The sequence below is a fragment of the Engraulis encrasicolus genome, chromosome 15 (assembly GCF_034702125.1).
Source record: "Engraulis encrasicolus isolate BLACKSEA-1 chromosome 15, IST_EnEncr_1.0, whole genome shotgun sequence".
NCBI lineage: Eukaryota > Metazoa > Chordata > Actinopteri > Clupeiformes > Engraulidae > Engraulis > Engraulis encrasicolus.
This window is the reverse complement of record NC_085871.1, coordinates 24,866,114-24,884,642: the sequence shown is the minus strand read 5'-3', so window position 1 is coordinate 24,884,642 and position 18,529 is coordinate 24,866,114. Positions and strand designations below refer to the sequence as shown.

At 42.6% G+C, this 18,529-nt stretch overlaps 1 protein-coding gene and 1 pseudogene across 1 annotated transcript; both read right to left on the bottom strand.

Moving 5' to 3' along the window:
* Positions 1–1,735: 1,735 nt before the first annotated feature.
* LOC134464754 (caspase-10-like) lies at positions 1,736–5,421 on the bottom strand. Its single transcript, XM_063218099.1, has 5 exons — positions 5,108–5,421; positions 4,797–4,822; positions 3,243–3,348; positions 2,338–2,830; positions 1,736–1,892 (listed from the first exon to the last, which is right to left on the bottom strand). Exons 1-5 carry the CDS (start codon positions 5,250–5,252, stop codon positions 1,736–1,738), a joined length of 927 nt encoding a protein of 308 aa, XP_063074169.1. The 5' UTR covers positions 5,253–5,421.
* A 7,851-nt stretch (positions 5,422–13,272) lies between these two features.
* LOC134464753 (caspase-10-like) lies at positions 13,273–16,749 on the bottom strand (annotated as a pseudogene).
* Between the last annotated feature and the right edge of the window lie 1,780 nt (positions 16,750–18,529).

Sequence of the window (18,529 nt, the reverse complement as noted above, 5' to 3'; positions counted from 1 at the left end):
TTATTTGTTTACGTGTGAAAAGGACATGTGGATGAAATACAAAAACCTCCACACAGTAAATTCTGCAGTACTCATTGAACACTTAGAGAGTTGATTTGACATAATTTGGACTTAAATGAACTATTTAAGTGTTGAATTAACACCACAATATTTACTGCATTTTGGATAGTGCATTTTAGCCCCCTTAATGGGATATTTTTAAAAATCAGAGCTTTGAAATTAGCTTCTACTCAGGTTGAGGTGTAAACGAGTGGCCAAAACTAATGTGTTTTCAAAAATATCCATAGGCCTATATGTGTAAACAGCTACTATAAGTAGAAGTAAATTCATGGTGTACATACAGCACATAATACCTATTACATAGATGGTACACCAGTTATTACACTACCTAATGAGGTAGACGGTGCTATTACTGAAGAAAAAAACCCTGCTAAAAATCTAAAAGGAACACCCACCACAAATTTGATCCAAACAGGGCAGTCAGCTCATCAAAAGTAGAATGTATTCTTATGTGAACAGCGAAGACAGCAAATGTCTTTTTATGGGTTTAGGCATACTGTATATCTCAACCCAGACATAATAAGGTTTTTCTAACTGTGAATTAGTGTTTTCTCTGATTTCTAAATAAACTCGAAAGGATGTTAACAATATGTACAAACTTAAAACTTAGACTATTTTCTTTATGATGTAATGCAGCCAGGGACTTCATATCTTGTCAAAATTAAGCTGTACTAAGCCATACCATCAAATTGAGCTGTAGGCCTTCTAAACCATACTGTCAAATTAGCATCAAGACTCAAACCTCTTTTGTTTGTGTGCCTGGTTCCAAATGTATACTGTATATGAATCTACTACTAATGAGTCCTTGCCCTATGTTTAGTTAATGGGACAGACCTATGTTCTCATACAGTATACTGTACACTGAGAAATAGACAGAACTAGCAAGGCTCTGAATTCTGAACATCTACAATAAAACAAAACTGTGGACAAATTCACTGATAAACAATATTTTATTGCATTGACTTTCATGTATGAAACAACCAATATGAATTGTGCTGCCCTTAAAACAGAATCAGGTAAGAACAGTGGAGATGCCATCACATCAGCATGTGAGAGGGCTGTGTCATTAACAGGTGTTGGTGGGGGTTGGGGGGTTATAATGATTCCATATAATGATAACCCAATGTGCTTTACATGTACAAATGATAATAAAAAATTAAAACAATGTAAATATGGCAGTAACACAACTTATTACTTAAGCATGAAGTAAACATTAAAAAGTTGACATGCTTTAAAAACAAAGACAAAACATTGTTTACTTGATTTTGTCTCATGTTGTTTGTCAAAGATTGTTCCCTTTTACCATTAGAAAAGCGTTTCCAAAATTGCACAACTTGTAGCACAGCATGTAAAATACAGTAAAATTTGCAGTCAATTTAATTTCTTCTAGCGTGTATTTGGTCCGAGAGTACTCTCTAAGTCAGAGGTTCTCAGACATTTTTGAACAAACGCTCCCTTTACATTATCATAAGCCTGCCAATGTCCCCCTTAGTATTTAAAAAAAAAATTGCAAGCGTCCCCTTTCACCTCACCACCATTACCACCACCACCACCACCACCATCAAGGGCAGATGGGCTGTAGAGCCCCCGTTGAGAAACACTAAGTGCTGAATTAACACTACATTTTGTTACTGTGCACATGGTTGCATCGGTTTTTTTTATAGTTCACAGATCCTTAATTATGGGGCACTGGGAAGACGAGCTTCTTCCTGAGTCTGGAGGTCTGTTCCGAGATCTGCCTGGCTTTTCGGCGTTGCCCTTGTAGAGTTATATTTGCTTCCTTTTGAGAAACTTCAGCATTGACCCAGAGAAGAATGTCCAAGATGTCATGACTTTGGAGAAATACACAGGCAAATAAATTAACACGAAGGCAGTGCCAGTTCAAGAAAACATTCGTATCGCACGCATGCACGCACGCACGCACGCACACATGCACACACGCACACACACACATGATTGATGCTGCTACGGTTAGTTAGCAGTTTCTTTGGTCATATTTGCTTTGACTGCCATGGGATTCTGAAAGTAGTACACAAAATAGTTAAGGGACAAAAATCTCTAGCTACTGTATCTCCATTGTCTGTAATTGTGTTAACACACACACCAGATTCTACTTCAAGAGCACACACTGAGTAGCAAGCACAGGGAAGCTGTCCCAGCCAGAGCTACTTGCTTCTCACGTTTGTTGTGTGTGCTTTGTAATCAAATGCCTCAAAATCTCCAGGACACAAAAGAAGTTGATGGCTACATAGCATTTGACTATCAGTCATTACTTACCTTGGCACATCCTTTTCGAAATGCTTGCATAGAGACTGGATAAACCAGGAGCCATAATCTCGATGTCTCATGGCCGCGTACCCATCCACAGTAGATCTGCAAACTAGGAAGTCAGCATCAGCCGAGATTGTTATTTGGAGCGGTTTATCATCAACATCCTGTGAGACTTCCATTATGCTGTCCATAGTGAGCCTGGCTTCCTCCTGGATACCACCACCTCGACAGGCCTGGATGAAGAAGAGTTTAGGCTTCCCAACGAGCCCTGGACACACATGGCCTCTAAAAGGCTTGAGTATTTCTTCCATGGGGAGAACTTCATCATCACACCCGGACACGCCTTTTGATCCACCGTGGCTGAGTACACAGCAGATGAAGCAGTCTCCACCAGCCCTCTTACTGCAGTCTTGGAGGACACGCTTCATTTCATCCACAGTCTTGTTCTTATGGGATTCCACTGTGAAGCCAAGCCAGGTGAAGACATTCTTCAACGCATCTAACACAACCAAAATAAATTAAAAAAATTATAAGAAAGAGGCTGAACTTCTTAATTAAATGTGTTTTGTACAGAATAATAGAGAGCCTCTTAAATGTGCACATTACTACTGTGGCTACTGTATGACAGCGACAGACATTCTTTAGAAACAAATTACTTAACTTACTGCAATGTTGTCTTGAGGAGTTAATTCAGACTAGGCTATGTTAAACTGTCTTCATTATACAATAATGTTTATGTCAGTGTTATTTTTTATACATTCCAAATCAGGGGTGCATTTCTCAAAAGTGTTAGCCAGTCAGCAACTTGGTTAGTTGCCCATGGGAAATTGCATTGTAAACAACAAAGTAGCTTACATAGTAAGCAAGTAGCAGCTTTGAGAAATGCATCCCAGACCAGCATGATCAAATACCTGCATCTTTATCAGATCCATGTCGTTTTTTTTCCTTTTTGACAAAGTCCACATTATTGATGATAACACAGATGCCACGAGGACTGTGATTCATCTTGTATCTCTCCTGTGAAAAAGCAACCAGGAGAGCAACACGTTTTTTTTCCTAGTACATTCTAAAACCGATAAACAATAAATGAGTTGGCTACTGTTAAGAAATTCTCTGCATTTGTACATGTATTATTGAAAATATAAAATGCGATAAAAATGTAACCCGTAGTTAGGACTTTTGCTTTTTGTGTTTCTACTGTGACGGAGGTCATCTTGCACCTGTTCACCCCCCTCGGGGATCGAACGTGCGATCTCGATGTGCCCCCGCCCAGGTGACTGACCATACTTATGTTGTCTCGGCATCCCAGCCACCTAGGACTAAGCGAATGGTTTTTGAAGTCCCTAAACACGACCACGTCTGGGGTACAGACGTGCCTGCTGAACATAAACTATGGCGCACTAGCAGTAAAGTAGTTCTGTCACTTTTCCCATGGTTTGGAGTTGGAAAGTTTGCGAGTTGAAACATTGAATTATAGATTGGAACTTTTTATTAAGGCAACTCAAACACTTTGGCAGAAAAACAATGCTGAAGTAAGTGCTATCCAAACTCTAGTCCTTGAAAATCGTCTTTGCCTAGATCTTTTGACTGCATCTGTCGGGGGAGCTTGTGTATTAATTAATTCTTCCTGTTGTTCATATATCCCAGACAATACAAATTCTTTTGAGGTTACAGATGCCCTGGAACAGCTGCGAAGTATTGGTGCGGCGATGAGTAAAGATGAAGTGGTTGATGACAAGCCATGGAACCCACTTTCGTGGCTTATAATGGGGAATTGGTGGGAGATTGAACTCAAACTGCTGTCTCCTATTCTGGTTATTTTGGTTTTGTTTTGTTGTTTTACTGCATGCATTGTCCCATGTATACGGAAATATGAAATATGACTAAAACAATACAGTTTTGTGTTTATTTGATTGCTATTCAAGACACTTTGTAGCCGCCTATATAGTCATTCTTATCAGAGAATTATTTGCTTTCATTATTTCATCATTTTTGGTTGGTGGTGTGCCGCGAGATTTTTTCAAGGGAAAAAGTGTGCCTTGGCACAAAAAAGGTTGGGAAACACTGATCTAGTTAATGAAGATTGGACAGAAAATCCATGAGAAGTTACCACCTGGCTTGTATGTTTATTCTTCGTTAGCTGAACTATTTCCTTGTTTGGTTAACCTAACAATTCTGTTAGTGATTACTTGTTAGCGGACAATAAAGGCAAGGCCACAACTGTTAGCGAACCGGGGCTTGTCTCAGTGCTGTTACATCTCTGTGCTGGGCAAGACCCCCATTCTGCTGCAGTTTTTAAATGCTATCTCTGTCTCGTGTGGGTTTTCTTTCAGGTCAATTTGATAAGGTGATACAGTGAATTTATTCACAGCTACCTTATCCATATAGTCATAAAATCTATTCACATGCCTGACATTGGTAGCCTATAAATAATTATTGGAATTTGAAAAACTGAAAATCGTTACCAAACCAGCTTGTTGGACTGGAGTATCTGGAAGAAAACAAACAAATGCAACTTAGATGTGAACACAGAAATGGGACGCACAAATGATGAACGTATAAACAGTAAGATTGTGTGGAGGCAATATACCTTGTAATACAGATCTTGTATTTTGTATTTTAATATGTATTCATGTGACATAAATCATGCCCATTTTGATTTGGTGTAATTTCTATGTGTTTGTCATCTGAAATGTGATGGACTCCAAGATGAATAGCTAGTGCATTAAAGCTAGGCCTATAATGTGGATCTAAATGAAACAAACAGATAGCCTACCTGATGCAGCAGCCCCTGCAGCCACTTGGTTGGGGGCCGCAGGCGCACTCAGGAGGAGGCTCCTCAATCCAGGAAACTCATCCAGCATTAGGTCCTCTCTCAATAGGGAAATGAAGTCCTTGCACTGAGGGTCACCTTTATTCATTAGCTTGTCTAACAACTCAGTGGTTACACTTTCTCCATAATCCTTGCTCCTTGGGTGAAGATTGTTGTACTCCCGGGGAGTAATAAGTTTTTTCTTTTGAACATGCTGCAAAAGGAAACTGGCCTTTGTGGAAAGCTCCGTTATCAGGTCCGGCTTGTTGGAACGAATGAAATTCTTATTGAGATCCATTAGAAGGAAGATCTGAGAAAATAAGACGTTCTTGCATTATTACTATATTCATGCACCATTCATGCATTGAGTTGATATTAGTATGCTTGCTGGGCATTAACTGGGCATTATTATATGGTGTGACGTCATCGGTCGAATGCTCCATTCATTTCAACGGGGCTCCCCAACGTTCGCACGTCTGTTATTTTTCGATAACGGACGGGTTGGTCTATAACAGACCGCTGCCAATGGCAACAAGACTTTTCACTGCTAAAGCGACTTTTCAACAAGACTCTAATCAGCTGCTGTGATAGACAACACCTGTTGTCCTGGCTACCTAGCTGTTGCCGTGTTTCACAACGGCACTGTTTTGTTTTGCGCAGCAACAATCTTAACATTAAATAGGCCTAAAGAAATGTCCCCACCATGTGTGAATCATTTAAGTATATCCATATAATAAGCGGGTTAACTTTCGGCGAGTCGGTCGCTTTGTGGAATAGCAGCACTTCAGAGAGAACAAGACCCCTCCGCTCCGCGTCGGGGTCTAAAGATTCTCTCTGTCGTGCTGCTATTCCACGGTAGCGACCTTCTCGCCGAACGTTAACCCTTACTTAACTTAGTATGCTTGCTGGGCTGAATAGCGTAGTAACTAGTCTGTATGCTGGGCAAGCATACTACTGTTATCCGACCGTTTATTCTACAGGATGCCATAACTGCCAGAATCATTTGAGATAGCAAGCCCGTTCCAATTCCAAAACATTTGTCCCGGCCCACAGATGTGTGCTTGTAATCAGTTAATGGATAGCCTGAACTCTCTAGCGTCACCAACAGGAAAACTTTTGAACCGTTGTAGGTCCCATTTTCAAAAACTTGGTATCCCTGGAATTCTTGGACCAAGACGAATACAATGCACCTTATGACGTTATTTTCCGCCAGGGTAGTTTCCCTGCCATTTTGAATTTTGTAAAAATCAATAAAAATGATGCCCCGCTCACAATGTTTTTATGTGTTTGTTTTTATCAGGGCATCTTCAGGGTGAGATGAAATTTCTGGAACGATTGATTGAACCGTCCTCAAACAGGATCCAATCAAATTTGGCAGTGAAGACGTGCACCATGTCCTCAGGCTACGCCCCCCCTACTACACAGTGGCCAATGCATTTCCCAGCCAGTAATAGTTCTTATCCAATCTACTTTCTTTAGTCACTACATTCCTTCATCGCAATTTGTTTGCGATAACTGAAGTAAAGTATTACCTTGCGGGAATTTCATTTAGCCTCCCACCAAACTAACTGAAATAGAATGTTGAATATTCAGCATCAGGGCTCTCAAGTTTTGAAGATTGTTTGGAGTGAGATTTTTTTTTAAAAAAAAAAAAGGGGGGGGGGGGAGACATTGCCCCATCACCCATCGACCTATCGACACTAGGTTTCCCTTCAACCCAGCTAGTTAAAAAGTTTGATAAGACCAAATACACTATTTATTCTTATTTATGCTTTCCTGGCCCTAACCAGTGCTCGAGTTGTAAAATAAAAGCAGCTGGGGATGGTCACAGAGATTGATTCTAATTAGGCCTATTGGTGGTTCAGGGGTTTCTCCCCCGAGAAAATTTTGAAAATGTAGTTGCTGAAAGTGCAATTTTAACACGATATGTGAAGAAGGGATGCCTGTTTTAGAGGGAGGTTATTTTGACCATTTTCATTGAGAGGGATGATTTTAGACAATGTTCATTGTGGGGGGATAGCCTAAAATAGGCTACCTGTAGGCCTATATGTTTATTATTGTGCATTGACATTAGCAGCTCAAATTAAATTAAAGTCCAATCACTTTTTTAAGCACCAGACCCATAATGCCCTTTTTCAGTCAGTAGCCTATATCTCCAGCACTTGGTTGCCCCCTGACTTCTTTAGCTTACTTGCCCTCTCTTCTACCACTACCTCTGCATTTTCCACCTCCCACTCTAACTCCTCTTCTGTCTCTACGTCCACGGTTTATTCCCTGACATTCTAAATCAAATGCAATAAGAGAAACATCCTAAATGTGACAGCTCCTAAGCGACTAGAACTATCCCCTTTCCATTGGATACACTGAACGAACTCTGATCGTAATTGCGATTCGTACATTTTACAGTTCTCTCTGAACTCTGCTGTGCGCGCTATTGGATGAAACTCTGATCCACTGCTCTGATCTGCCCGACAACCAAACAATCTATTTTCTGATTGGCTGAATAGCGTAGTAACTAGTCTGAACACAGAAGCGCTGTTACCTATTCCTGACGGGTCTTTGGATAAGTTGGATGAAATAATGTGCGCCGATTGGATAAGTTATCAAAACTTCAGAGTGTGAAATACCATGTGTGGTGTGTGAGAGTGTGAACTCGCTCAGATGAGTGTGTCACACTCTCAAAGAGTGAGACTTGAGAGCCCCGTTCAGCATTCTATATCCTACTTCAGTGATGTGATAGTGGTCAAGCTGATGTTGGTCAAAGCAGAAGAGGAGATAAATGGATGGTGGAGGTCGGATAGGCCTACTTACCGTAGTTTAGGGAAATGAGTCGAGGAGGCGCTAAATGGCATAAGGGGGAGTGGAGAAAAAGAGGGAAACAATAAAGAGAGCACTGCTGTTGGGGAGGCAGGCATCTTTTACAATTATCTCAACTACAGTAGCAGCACTAGCATTGATGTTGGCGACACAGGCTAGGAGGGATATGATAAGTAAGAACAAAATGCTGATTGAGGGATGAGTGGACAATGGAGGGTGAAAAAAACTCTGTCGGCCTGCACCGTCACGCTGGCTATCATAAAATCCAGGTGAGCAGGTTCATCATTGCACTCATCACTTCCGTTTCTGCTATCTGAACGGAGCTAAAGTCCATTGACAAACCCTGAACATTTACACTCTAGGCAGAGATGTCAAAAGTAAAAGTAAATTCATGGTGTAGGTTAGGCCTACACCATGTAGGCCTACTCCATTGTACCTAACGTGTCAGGACCGACAGACGAGGACCCAAGAGCGCAATTTCAAGTTCAAGAATGTATTCAGAGTTCAGGGAAAGGGGGTTGGGAGATGAGTCCGGGAATCTGAAAACCTGTGTGTCTGTCTACTGTCTACTGGTTACTCAGATAGGCCTACGTTATCTATTTTCGAAGAAAAACATGTTTCTCTTTTTACTTTCACTTTTACTTTTGACATCTCTGTAAATAGGTGATATGAACATTCATTGAAGACTAAATCAACAAAGAAATGATTTAATTTTGTTACTCGCTGTTCTGGTTAACTATCTTAAATCTAAACACATTCTAATCACTCAAACCTTGTACCCCTTTAATAGCCTACACAGCGTTCCACCACTGGAACATTGTAATAGTCACTGAAAAAACTTTACTACCATAGTACACCATTATGACAATGCACAGAGCCTTCAGTAATACATTACGACTTGGTCATTGACATTCTGATAGCAGATAATTAATAACAGGATAACTGATTTGGAACTTAGACACAAACATTCATTCAAACTAAGTCAACAAATAAATCATTTAATTTTGTTGCTTGCTCTTTAGGTTAACTAATATAAACTCTTAACACCAATATTCCAATCACTTTAAAACTTTACCTGATAATGTGGTGTTTGTGCTAGCCTATATACACTCCTTTATCCCTTTAATACGGAACAGGAAACAAAAGAGGGAGTTGAAGTTTAGTTATTGGAGTCTGTCTGTCCGTGCGCTGCAGCGTTCCTTGTCTCTCTCTGCCTGCTCAGGAGTCTGTAATGGAGTCTGTAACGCCGAAGGTGTTGCGTCACTAGGAGGGCGCGGCCTGGCACAGGTGCGCATGCATGAAGGAGCAGATACAGTATGTCAAAGAACTTTTGGGGTCCCTCGGAAAACCTTTAGGTTCCACCACAATGCAACTTAATGTAACCGGTGGTTATCCTGAACCTTTATTCTGACGGGGTAACGACACTCCCCTTTCCTTCAGGTGTGTAGCATAAATCATTGCGGTGGTAACTAGCTAGCAAAGAGGCTATGTTTTTTGATGCTGCAGAGTGTAGCGTGGGTATACCGCTCCCTCTGTCCCTCCGTTTGTGGTTGAGCCATCGTACAGGAAAGGTAGGCGTCCTTCTCGGTTGGTTTATTGCTCTTTTTGGTGCATTGTAATGTACTTAGTTGTTGGTTACTGACACCATTTAACTTAATTGTAGCCCTGTCCATCGGCGGCTGGCGTGGGGTCGGCTGCTGTTCTGGGATGGTGTGCTGAGCTGGGCAAACTCAAGGTAAAAGATGCGTTCTGTACGCTTCTCTCGTGTGTGCGAACGTAGTCTCTGTTGTGACTGATGTAGTGTTACTCTATCACAGTGTCGCTGGTGATGTGCTTCCACTTTGTGTCCTGTGTGGTTGACTGCTTGCATGCCGCTTCGAGAGAACCAGAGGTAATGCCGGCATTTTCTGTAAGAGTTTCGACGCTTAGCACTTGACTTGTGTAGGGAGTTGTGTGGGGTGGGAGTGGGGGTGCTCCGCAGGTGTGATGGCGGGACTGGCGGCGTGGTGCCTTTGATATCGCGCTGTGGTGTCGTGGTTGCACCTGTGGGAGCGCCCACATTTCCACAATACACAACTCCTGTTGAATCGAGTTATAAATGCCGTGCCTAATGGTAACTTTCTCGTTAAATGTACATAGGAGGAGTTGGTGCCTTCGACTACACTGATGCAGTGTCACTAGAGAAGGGGGGCATCACTGTTCTTTTCCCAACCTTTTTTTCTTGTTTTGTCCTATTGTGTGAGTGAGTCATCCTGTGCAACCTTTTCACTTTGTTACGTCCGAGACGAAGGGGCTCGTGTAAGTTTCACTCTAACATCCAAGACGAAGGGGCTTGTGTAAGTTTCACTCTAACATCCGAGACGAAGGGATTCGTGTAAGTTTCTACTTAGTAACCGCCAAGACGGAGCTTGTGTATATGATTAGGGTATGAACACTGAAGTATTACTGGGAGACGTATCTTAAATCCCAGACTCCTTTTGGAACCTATACTTGCTGTAGGGGGAGACCAAAGACGTGTGTCTAACAGGCTTGTGTGTGTGTGTGGTGGCCATTACCAATTTTGCCCTTTTGGCAGTTTGTTTTCTTTTGTATAATTTGATTTACTAACTTTGTTTGCCGTGCAATTTTTGTTATTTGGTCTACCCCTCGTGCAATTGCCAATTACCATTAGTACTTTTGCATAACTAGCACATTTGCACAATTTTGTATATTGAGATGACGTGCCTATAAATGCTGTTAAAGTTCATATTCTATATTTATATTTGACTGAGCCCGTGAGGCATACTTTATGTGCAGAGATTCATTACGATACGAAATAGGAGATTCATTACGAAAAGAAAGAAAATAAAAAGAACTCTGAATTGTATGACAGTTGTATCTCTTGTTATTCACTAACCTGTTGCGGGGAAAGTCAAATCAAGTGTTTGATGGTTGGGTTCTCTCACCCTAACAAATGAGAGTGGCGTAGTCACTAAACATCTTAAAAATATTAAAAATATAAAAAATATTACGGTAAAGAGATAACGCAGGCCACATTAAGGTTCTTTAAAGGAATCTCCACATGGGTGTGTTCATGTCTCTCTGTGATTTAAGACATTGTAGTAACATAGGCCTACATTAACAGCAAGAATGTCCGATTGGCTCATATCTCCATTCAATTACATTGCATTACATTAAATTAAAGCTGCCCTGGGAAACTCCCATTGTCATTGTGGCACAACACTCCACATCACATAGTGCTCAATGCACATTTATGTCGACGAGAGCACTGGTTAATTACTCCCGCAATCAACCTGGCAGGTCAGGATTCCAACCGGCAAACTTTGGGCTACAACCCTGTGTCTAACCACTTGCCCATAATTACATTAGAACACATTGCACTTATCTACTAGTTTTAGTATCATACTTCCACTAGATGGTCCTATTTTACTGTAATTGTCAGTCACTGAATTGCAGTGAACTGTATTTGTCCTTCTACTTTTACTTTTCACCCCTCTCCCCTGCCGAAGGTAAAATGAATGAATGCCTTTCTCCACTTCTGTCACCTTAAGCAGGAATAGAAATACCTTAGGGCACGCAACATTAAAGCTAGTGGACTGTTATGCCCGTATATTGTGTAAACTGTACAGTGCTGTATATTCTATGTGCTGTATTCTCCCTTGTGCATAAGAGAAGTGTGCTGGGTGTAGATGGCTACAAAATAAAGTATACATGTAAGATATTGACACACCCTTCACCCTCAGCCTCTCTCAATCGCCAGGCATTATCCAGGCCTGCTAGGGCAGAGAGACTGGATAAGATATAGCCTATAGGCCTACTTTTAGAATCTCTGCCTAGGGCACCAAATGTCTTAGGGGTGCCAAGTCCCAAAGAATTACATCATCAAGTGAAATAAAGCATTACACTTTACATTGATGATGATTATTCATGGACACTCAGTATCAGGGGCACCGCCAGAAATGTTGGGCCCCATGAAAGATTTGAATTTTGGGCCACCATAAGGACCCCTGTTGTGACGGTCTGTCTTCTTCCCCTCCCCCGCTCACCTGCGCTGAGCTCGTCCCAATTAAGCGCAGCTGAGCGCAATTGCAATCAGTGTGGCATTCTAGTTTCCTCCTGTTTCTTAAACTCCCCTCACTCACTTCAAATGAGAGTAGCAACACGCACACACGCACACAACACAGTAATATTCGTGAGCCTGAGTATCCAGCCTGGATCTAACACAATTACGTTTGACACTATTGCTACGGAGCCTTCGTGAAATCCGAAAGAACTGCCGTAAGCGTGCCGACATTATCTTTGCCTAGAAGAATGGAATTCATCGTCTAAAAGGACCTGGGTGGTTCCCTCTTTAATAAGAAGACTCGTGAGTAAATGAACTGGCTGGATATTGCCACTAACTTCGCTGCTCTCTCCGTCTTGCCCTTCACCCCCAAACAATAGTACACACTTTGACAAGTTACAACACAACTCCACCAAAAGCCACAATTCCACACACCCACATTACAACCCTACACTTATCCTCTCTATCTTCTTCCTCTCCTTTTTTTCTATTTTTGGAGAGTTGATAACAAAAGACTTGGAAATATATTTTTTCTTTGGACATATTGGATTACACAATGCTCTTTGGATTTAATACCTTTTTTGTTGGATATACCTTTTTGTGTTGGATTAATGAACATTTAATTAATGAAGATTTGAAAGTTTAAGGAACTGCCTCGTCTCATGCTTTCACTTACTAACAGACCTAGAATATGGTTGTGAAAGAGGATGCATAGAAAAATAGTGCGGCATGACCCATGTAAGGGAGGCCTTGGCTGGAATCTATTGGTATATGGGGGGCCTTGTCATGGTAAAGTTTGGAAACCCTGCTCTACAACACAAGAGAAGTTGATGGCTACATAACATTTTACTACAGCAGTAGTTGTAAAGGTCACCTTTCTTTCATGATATGAGCAATGCAATTTTTGTTGGTATTTTTTTTCTGACTACGTTTGGGTTTATTAGTTCTCTCTGTGTGTGCGACTTTGATGTATGAGTGTTGTTGGCAAATATTTAATCTTCCATCAATACAGCGTGAACTACTTGCACAAACCATTTTGTGTTTAATATAACTTCTGTGCTGCACTGGCGTGCGTTACTGTTACTGACGGCTTCTTGTCGTGTATCGACTTGTACATAACTTTTACATGGCTACAGGTAGTGCAATTGATTACCGTATTTGCAGTGTAAAACCCGCCCGTGAAATTATTGCGTTGTGACTCTTTCCTGGTGTTGATTCTATCAGGGGAGTTGTTACATAGTTAGTCTACTTATCTTTGCACACCCTTTTTGAGCTGCTCACACAGAGACTGGATAAACCATGAGCACTGTGCTTCATCTCTGAAGGACACGTACTTATCCACAGTAGACCTAAAAGCTAGGAAGTCAGCATCAGTTGGGATTGTTTGGGGTGGTTCATCATCAGAATCCTGTGTGTCTTCCATTATGCTGTCCATAGCGAGCCTGGCTTCCTCCTGGATACCACCCCCTCGACAGGCCTGGATGAAGAAGAGTTTAGGCTTCCCAACGAGCCCTGGACACACACAGCCTCGAAATGGGCTGAGTATTTTTTTCCGTGGAGAGAACTTTATTATCACACCCGAATACGCCTTTTGATCCACCGTGGCTGAGTACACAGCAGATGAAGCAGTCTCCACCAGCCCTCTGACTATTCTCTTGGAGGACACGCTTCATTCCATCCACAGTATTGTTCCTGTAGCATTTCACTGTGAAGCCCAGCCATTTGAAGACATTTTCCAGTGCAGCTAACACAAGCAAAATGAATCATAAATGAATAAGAACAAGGCTGAACGTATTTATTAAATGTGATTTTGAACAAAATAATAGAGAGTAGCCTCTTAAATGCACACATTACTATGACAATAGACTACAGCAGGGATGGGCAACTTCGATGAGGAGGAGGGCCACATTTTTTCATCGCCACCATCGGAGGGCCATATGACCACAACTCGCAGAGTTTGTTGGTTGCTCACTGACTACCGATATTGTTTGAAATTGTGTTCTCTATCACCAACACTATAATTACAATAGATCGATTCTGTAGTGTTTTTTTAATCTTGGCATAATTATCATTATTTTTTAAATTAGGTCTTATACACGGGCCGCACTGAGTGAGGGGCCAGCCGCCGCATGTGGCCCCCGGGCCTCCAGTTGAAAGGGGGTTAGATCATTTAGTGGCATGTGGCATGTGCCAGTGACATGCGGAAGTGCCGCAGTGGCATGTCCATTGATTTTATATTAACCACAGACCTATGCTAATTATTATCAATAAGTGAAATCATATTTATCAATAATAAGTATTATTTGTAATTATTATTTGTAATTATTTGTAATTATTTATGTATTCTAGCGCCGTCACGGTTTGGCATGTCACGTTGGTCACTATGGTTATTACGATGTCAAACTGTGCCTAACCTTAAACTTATTCCTAAATCTAACCTGTCAGTGAAAAAATGTGTGTAAACCAACCGAACTGTGCCTAAACCAAAACTCATTTCTAAACCTAACCTGTCAGTGGAAAAATGTGTTTATCATTGCATGCCTGCCACTTCCGCATGTCGATGTTGAACTGTGCCTAAACCAAACTCATTCCTAAACCTAACCTGTCAGTGAAAAATGTGTGTACACCAACCTATAAACATGTCGAACTGTGCCTAAACCAAAACTCATTCCTAAACCTAACCTGTTAGTGGAAAAATGTGTTTTATAATAGCATGCCACTGATGCCACTTCCGCATGTCACTGGCACATGCCACATGCCACTGAATGATCTAACTCCTACCGCTCCAGTTGCCCATCCCTGGGCTGCAGACATTCTTTAGAAACAAATTACTTAACTACTGCAACGCTGTCCTGAGGGGTTAATTCAGACAACTATGTCTAACTGTCTTAATTTTACAATAATGTCTATTTCATTGTTGTTGTCATGCATTCCAAATCAGACCAGCATGGATGATCAAATACCTGCATCTTCATCAGATCCATCTCGTTTTTTTGCCCCTTCGCCGAAGTCCACATTATTGATGATAACACAGATGACTGTGAATCATCTCGTATGTCTCCTGTGAAAAAGTAATCAGGAGAGCAATAACATTTCACAAGTGTCTTTTCCCACCTTTTACATATTTACATTCTCAAACCGATGAAAGACAATGAGTAGCCTACCATATTCATATGGTCATAAAAAACTATTCACATGCCTAACATCGGCAGCCTATAAATAATAATTTTAATGAATTATTAGAATGTGATAATTGAAAATCGTTACCAAACCAGCTTCTCGGACTGAAGTATTTGGAAAACAAACAGATGAATGCAGCTTAAATGTGAACACCGAAACGGGGCGGACAAGTGGTGAAAAAATATCAAGGATTGTGCAGAGGCAATACACCTTGTAGGCCTAATACAGATTTGTTTTTATTATAGCATGTATTCATGTTACATAAATCATGTCCATTGTCATTCAGTGTCATTTCTATGTACTGCATCTGTCATCTTATACTTATCTATACTTTATCTCTCAATATGGAAATGAAGCGCTCGCAGTGTGGGTCACCTTTATTCATTAGCTTGTCTAACAATTCAGTGATAAGCTTTTCTCCATGTTCGATGCAAAGATGATTGTACTCCCGGTCAGTAAGAAGGTTTTTCTCCTGAACATGCTGCAAAACCAAACTGGGGGTTCTATCTGGGGAAAGGACCCTTATCAGTTTCGTCTTGTTGGAGCGAATACCTTTCTTAAAGGCATATTGAATTGGATTTAAACAAACTACATTTTGTGATTTTACATTTTCCTTGGTTTGCATGTTTTCAAACTGACCACATTTTGTGATTTGCCACTGTAGCAGTTTCACTCCTTGAAATCTGATTCATACCTTGTTCCAAATACTATTTAATACATTTTCTACAATCCAATATGCCTTGTCTTTCATCATTGTGTTGATTTGCCACTGTAGCAGTTTCACTCCTTGAAATCTGATTTATACCTTGTTCCAAAAGGAAGGGGAAAGTTTACATGAGTTTTCTTTAGCCTTAATGGCTTTAATGGAAAAGGTCAAGCAGAGAGCGCCTGATAGTATGACGAATGCTGACATCCTTCTCCGCGATCAGTTCGTGGAGCATGTCTTGGACAGTGTGCTCCGACGAGAGTTGAAGCAGTTTATACGCCGGCAGCCACACGCTACTCTACTTGAGGTACGCGGTGAGGCTATTACATGGGAGTGAGAGGGTCTTCCTGGGGGTGCTAGGGGGCGTAGCTTTTCTCTTCCTTCTGCCTACGGTATACAGTATAGGGTCCAAGGCCACCCACATGCTGCTTCACCGGGCCCCGTACAACCAGAGGCCCCAGTGATGTCTCAAAGTAATGAACTGAGTGAGATGATGAAGTTATTGAAACAGCAACAGGAGCAAATATCTCGACTCAGTCAAACTGTGGTTGCCTTGCAGAACCACCCAATGCCTAGCCGACCACAACTCCGGGGCTCATTGGTCTGCCATCGATGCCAGCAGCACTGTCATTTTGCCAGAGATTACGATGGGCCGCGAGTGCCCCCCTGTTCAAGGGCCAATTCATTCTCTGGTGAGTCCTCCGGTGTTGCTGGGTCTTCTCAGCAACCTCACCAACAGGGAAACTGAAGCCCACTGAGCCGTCGAGCCAAAGCTCAGTTGGGGTGTCTTCAGGCTCAACCGGTCAAAACTTGGCAAGGCTCATGCCATCTTGCCCCCATATCGACGTTTCTATAGGAGGAGTCAATGTTTCATGTCTTTCAGACACTGGATCAATGGTTTCTACGGTAACTGAAAGTTTCTTTTTACAACAGTTCGAGCCATGGGGCCAGGAACGCTTGCTCTCTTGCCAGTGGCTGCAATTGAAGGCTGCCAATGGCCTTGCTATTCCCTATGTCAGGTATTTTGAATTGGATGTGGCTTTCTGTGGCAATGTTATGCCCCGCTGTGGTATCTTGGTCGTGAAGGACCCACCTGGCGGCCCGGTTACCACTCCGGGGGTCCTGGGAATTAATGTCATTAGCAGATGCTATCGTGAACTTTTTGGCACACACGGCCCCTCCCTGTTCGATTCCCCTCCGATTTCCCAAGCCCCAGGGACCGTCATTGAGGCCTTACAGCGTTACCATCAGGCGGAAGTACTGAACCCCTTAATATCCAAGGGGCTGGCCCGAGCTCGGGGCACGCGGGCTGTACGCATTGCAGGTGGTACCATGAAGTTTGTTCCCAGTACTTGCTTGGAGCAATTGGCTGGTCCGACTGCTCTCTTTGAACCTCCAGAGTCGGGGTTGCCCGCAGGTCTGTTGGCGTCGCCCTGTCTGGTCCCGGTGACGGGGGGCACAGCGTATGTCCCAGTGGTCAATGTCGGAGTGACCGATGTTCTCCTTTACCCACGAACTAGTTTGGGCTTGCTCAGCAGTGCACAGATCGTCAGCTTGCCAACTGGAGTCTCGGAAGTGAGGCCGACCATCGCCACAATGTCATCGCAGACCATGACGCCCATGCAAGACAGAATTGAGTCCGTGGACTTGTCAACCCTGTCTGTTGCGGAACAGGGCGACGTTAAGAGCTTGCTGCAAAAGTATGCGTCCGTGTTCTCGTTCCATAAGGGCGACTTGGGCTGTACCAACTTGATCTCCCATGACATCCCCCTATTGGATGACGTGCCTGTTCGACAGAGGTATCGACAAATTCCACCTGCGGAATATGATGTGGTGAAAGCCCGCATCAATCAACTCCTCGAGTCCCAGGTAGTAAGAGAGAGTAGTAGCCCGTACATCTCCCCGATCGTCCTCGTTAAGAAGAAAGACGGAAGCCTCCGTATGTGTGTCGATTACCGTCTGCTGAACAGGAAGACACGCAAAGATGCGTTCCCCTTACATCGTATTGAGGAGAGCTTGGATGCGCTTGCGGGTGCTCGTTGGTTTTCGACGCTTGATCTTGCTAGCGGGTACAACCAAGTCCCAGTCTCTGAAGCAGACAAGTCCAAAACCGCATTCTGTACGCCATTCAGACTTTTTGAATGGAACAGAATGCCATTCGGCTTGTGCAATGCACCAAGCACGTTTCAGAGGCTGATGCAGAGAATGTTTGGGGATCAACAGCACCAGTCGTTACTACTATATTTGGACGGCATTGTGGTCTTTTCCTACTCCTTTGCTCAACACCTCGAGCGACTTGAAGTTGTCCTCCGTCGGCTCCACACCGAGGGCCTGAAGGCCAAATTGGAAAAATGTTTCTTCTTCCGGGAAGAGGTGGGCTTTCTAGGACACGTCATCTCCAGCAAAGGAGTATCCACGGATCCCGCTAAGGTGGAAGCTGTGGCTAACTGGCAACGCCCCCGGTGTGTTACCGAGCTACGTTCCTTTTTGGGCTTTGCCAGTTATTATAGGAGATTCGTCGGAGGCTTTGCCAAACTGGCAAGCCCCCTGCACAAACTGGTGGCAGATCTCTCGGGTACGAAAACCAGGAGGGCACCGAACAAGAATCTGGAGGACGCTT

Bases quoted from the DNA above. Each gene is read 5' to 3' on its own strand.
- LOC134464754 (XM_063218099.1), bottom strand. From the start codon at position 5,252: ATGAATAAAGGTGACCCTCAGTGCAAGGACTTCATTTCCCTATTGAGA. The intron at 3,349-4,796 runs GTAACGATTTTC...GCTTTTTCACAG, and splicing joins CAGTCCAACAAGCTGGTTTG to GAGAGATACAAGATGAATCA. The intron at 1,893-2,337 runs GTAAGTAATGAC...ATTTCTCCAAAG, and splicing joins TTCGAAAAGGATGTGCCAAG to TCATGACATCTTGGACATTC.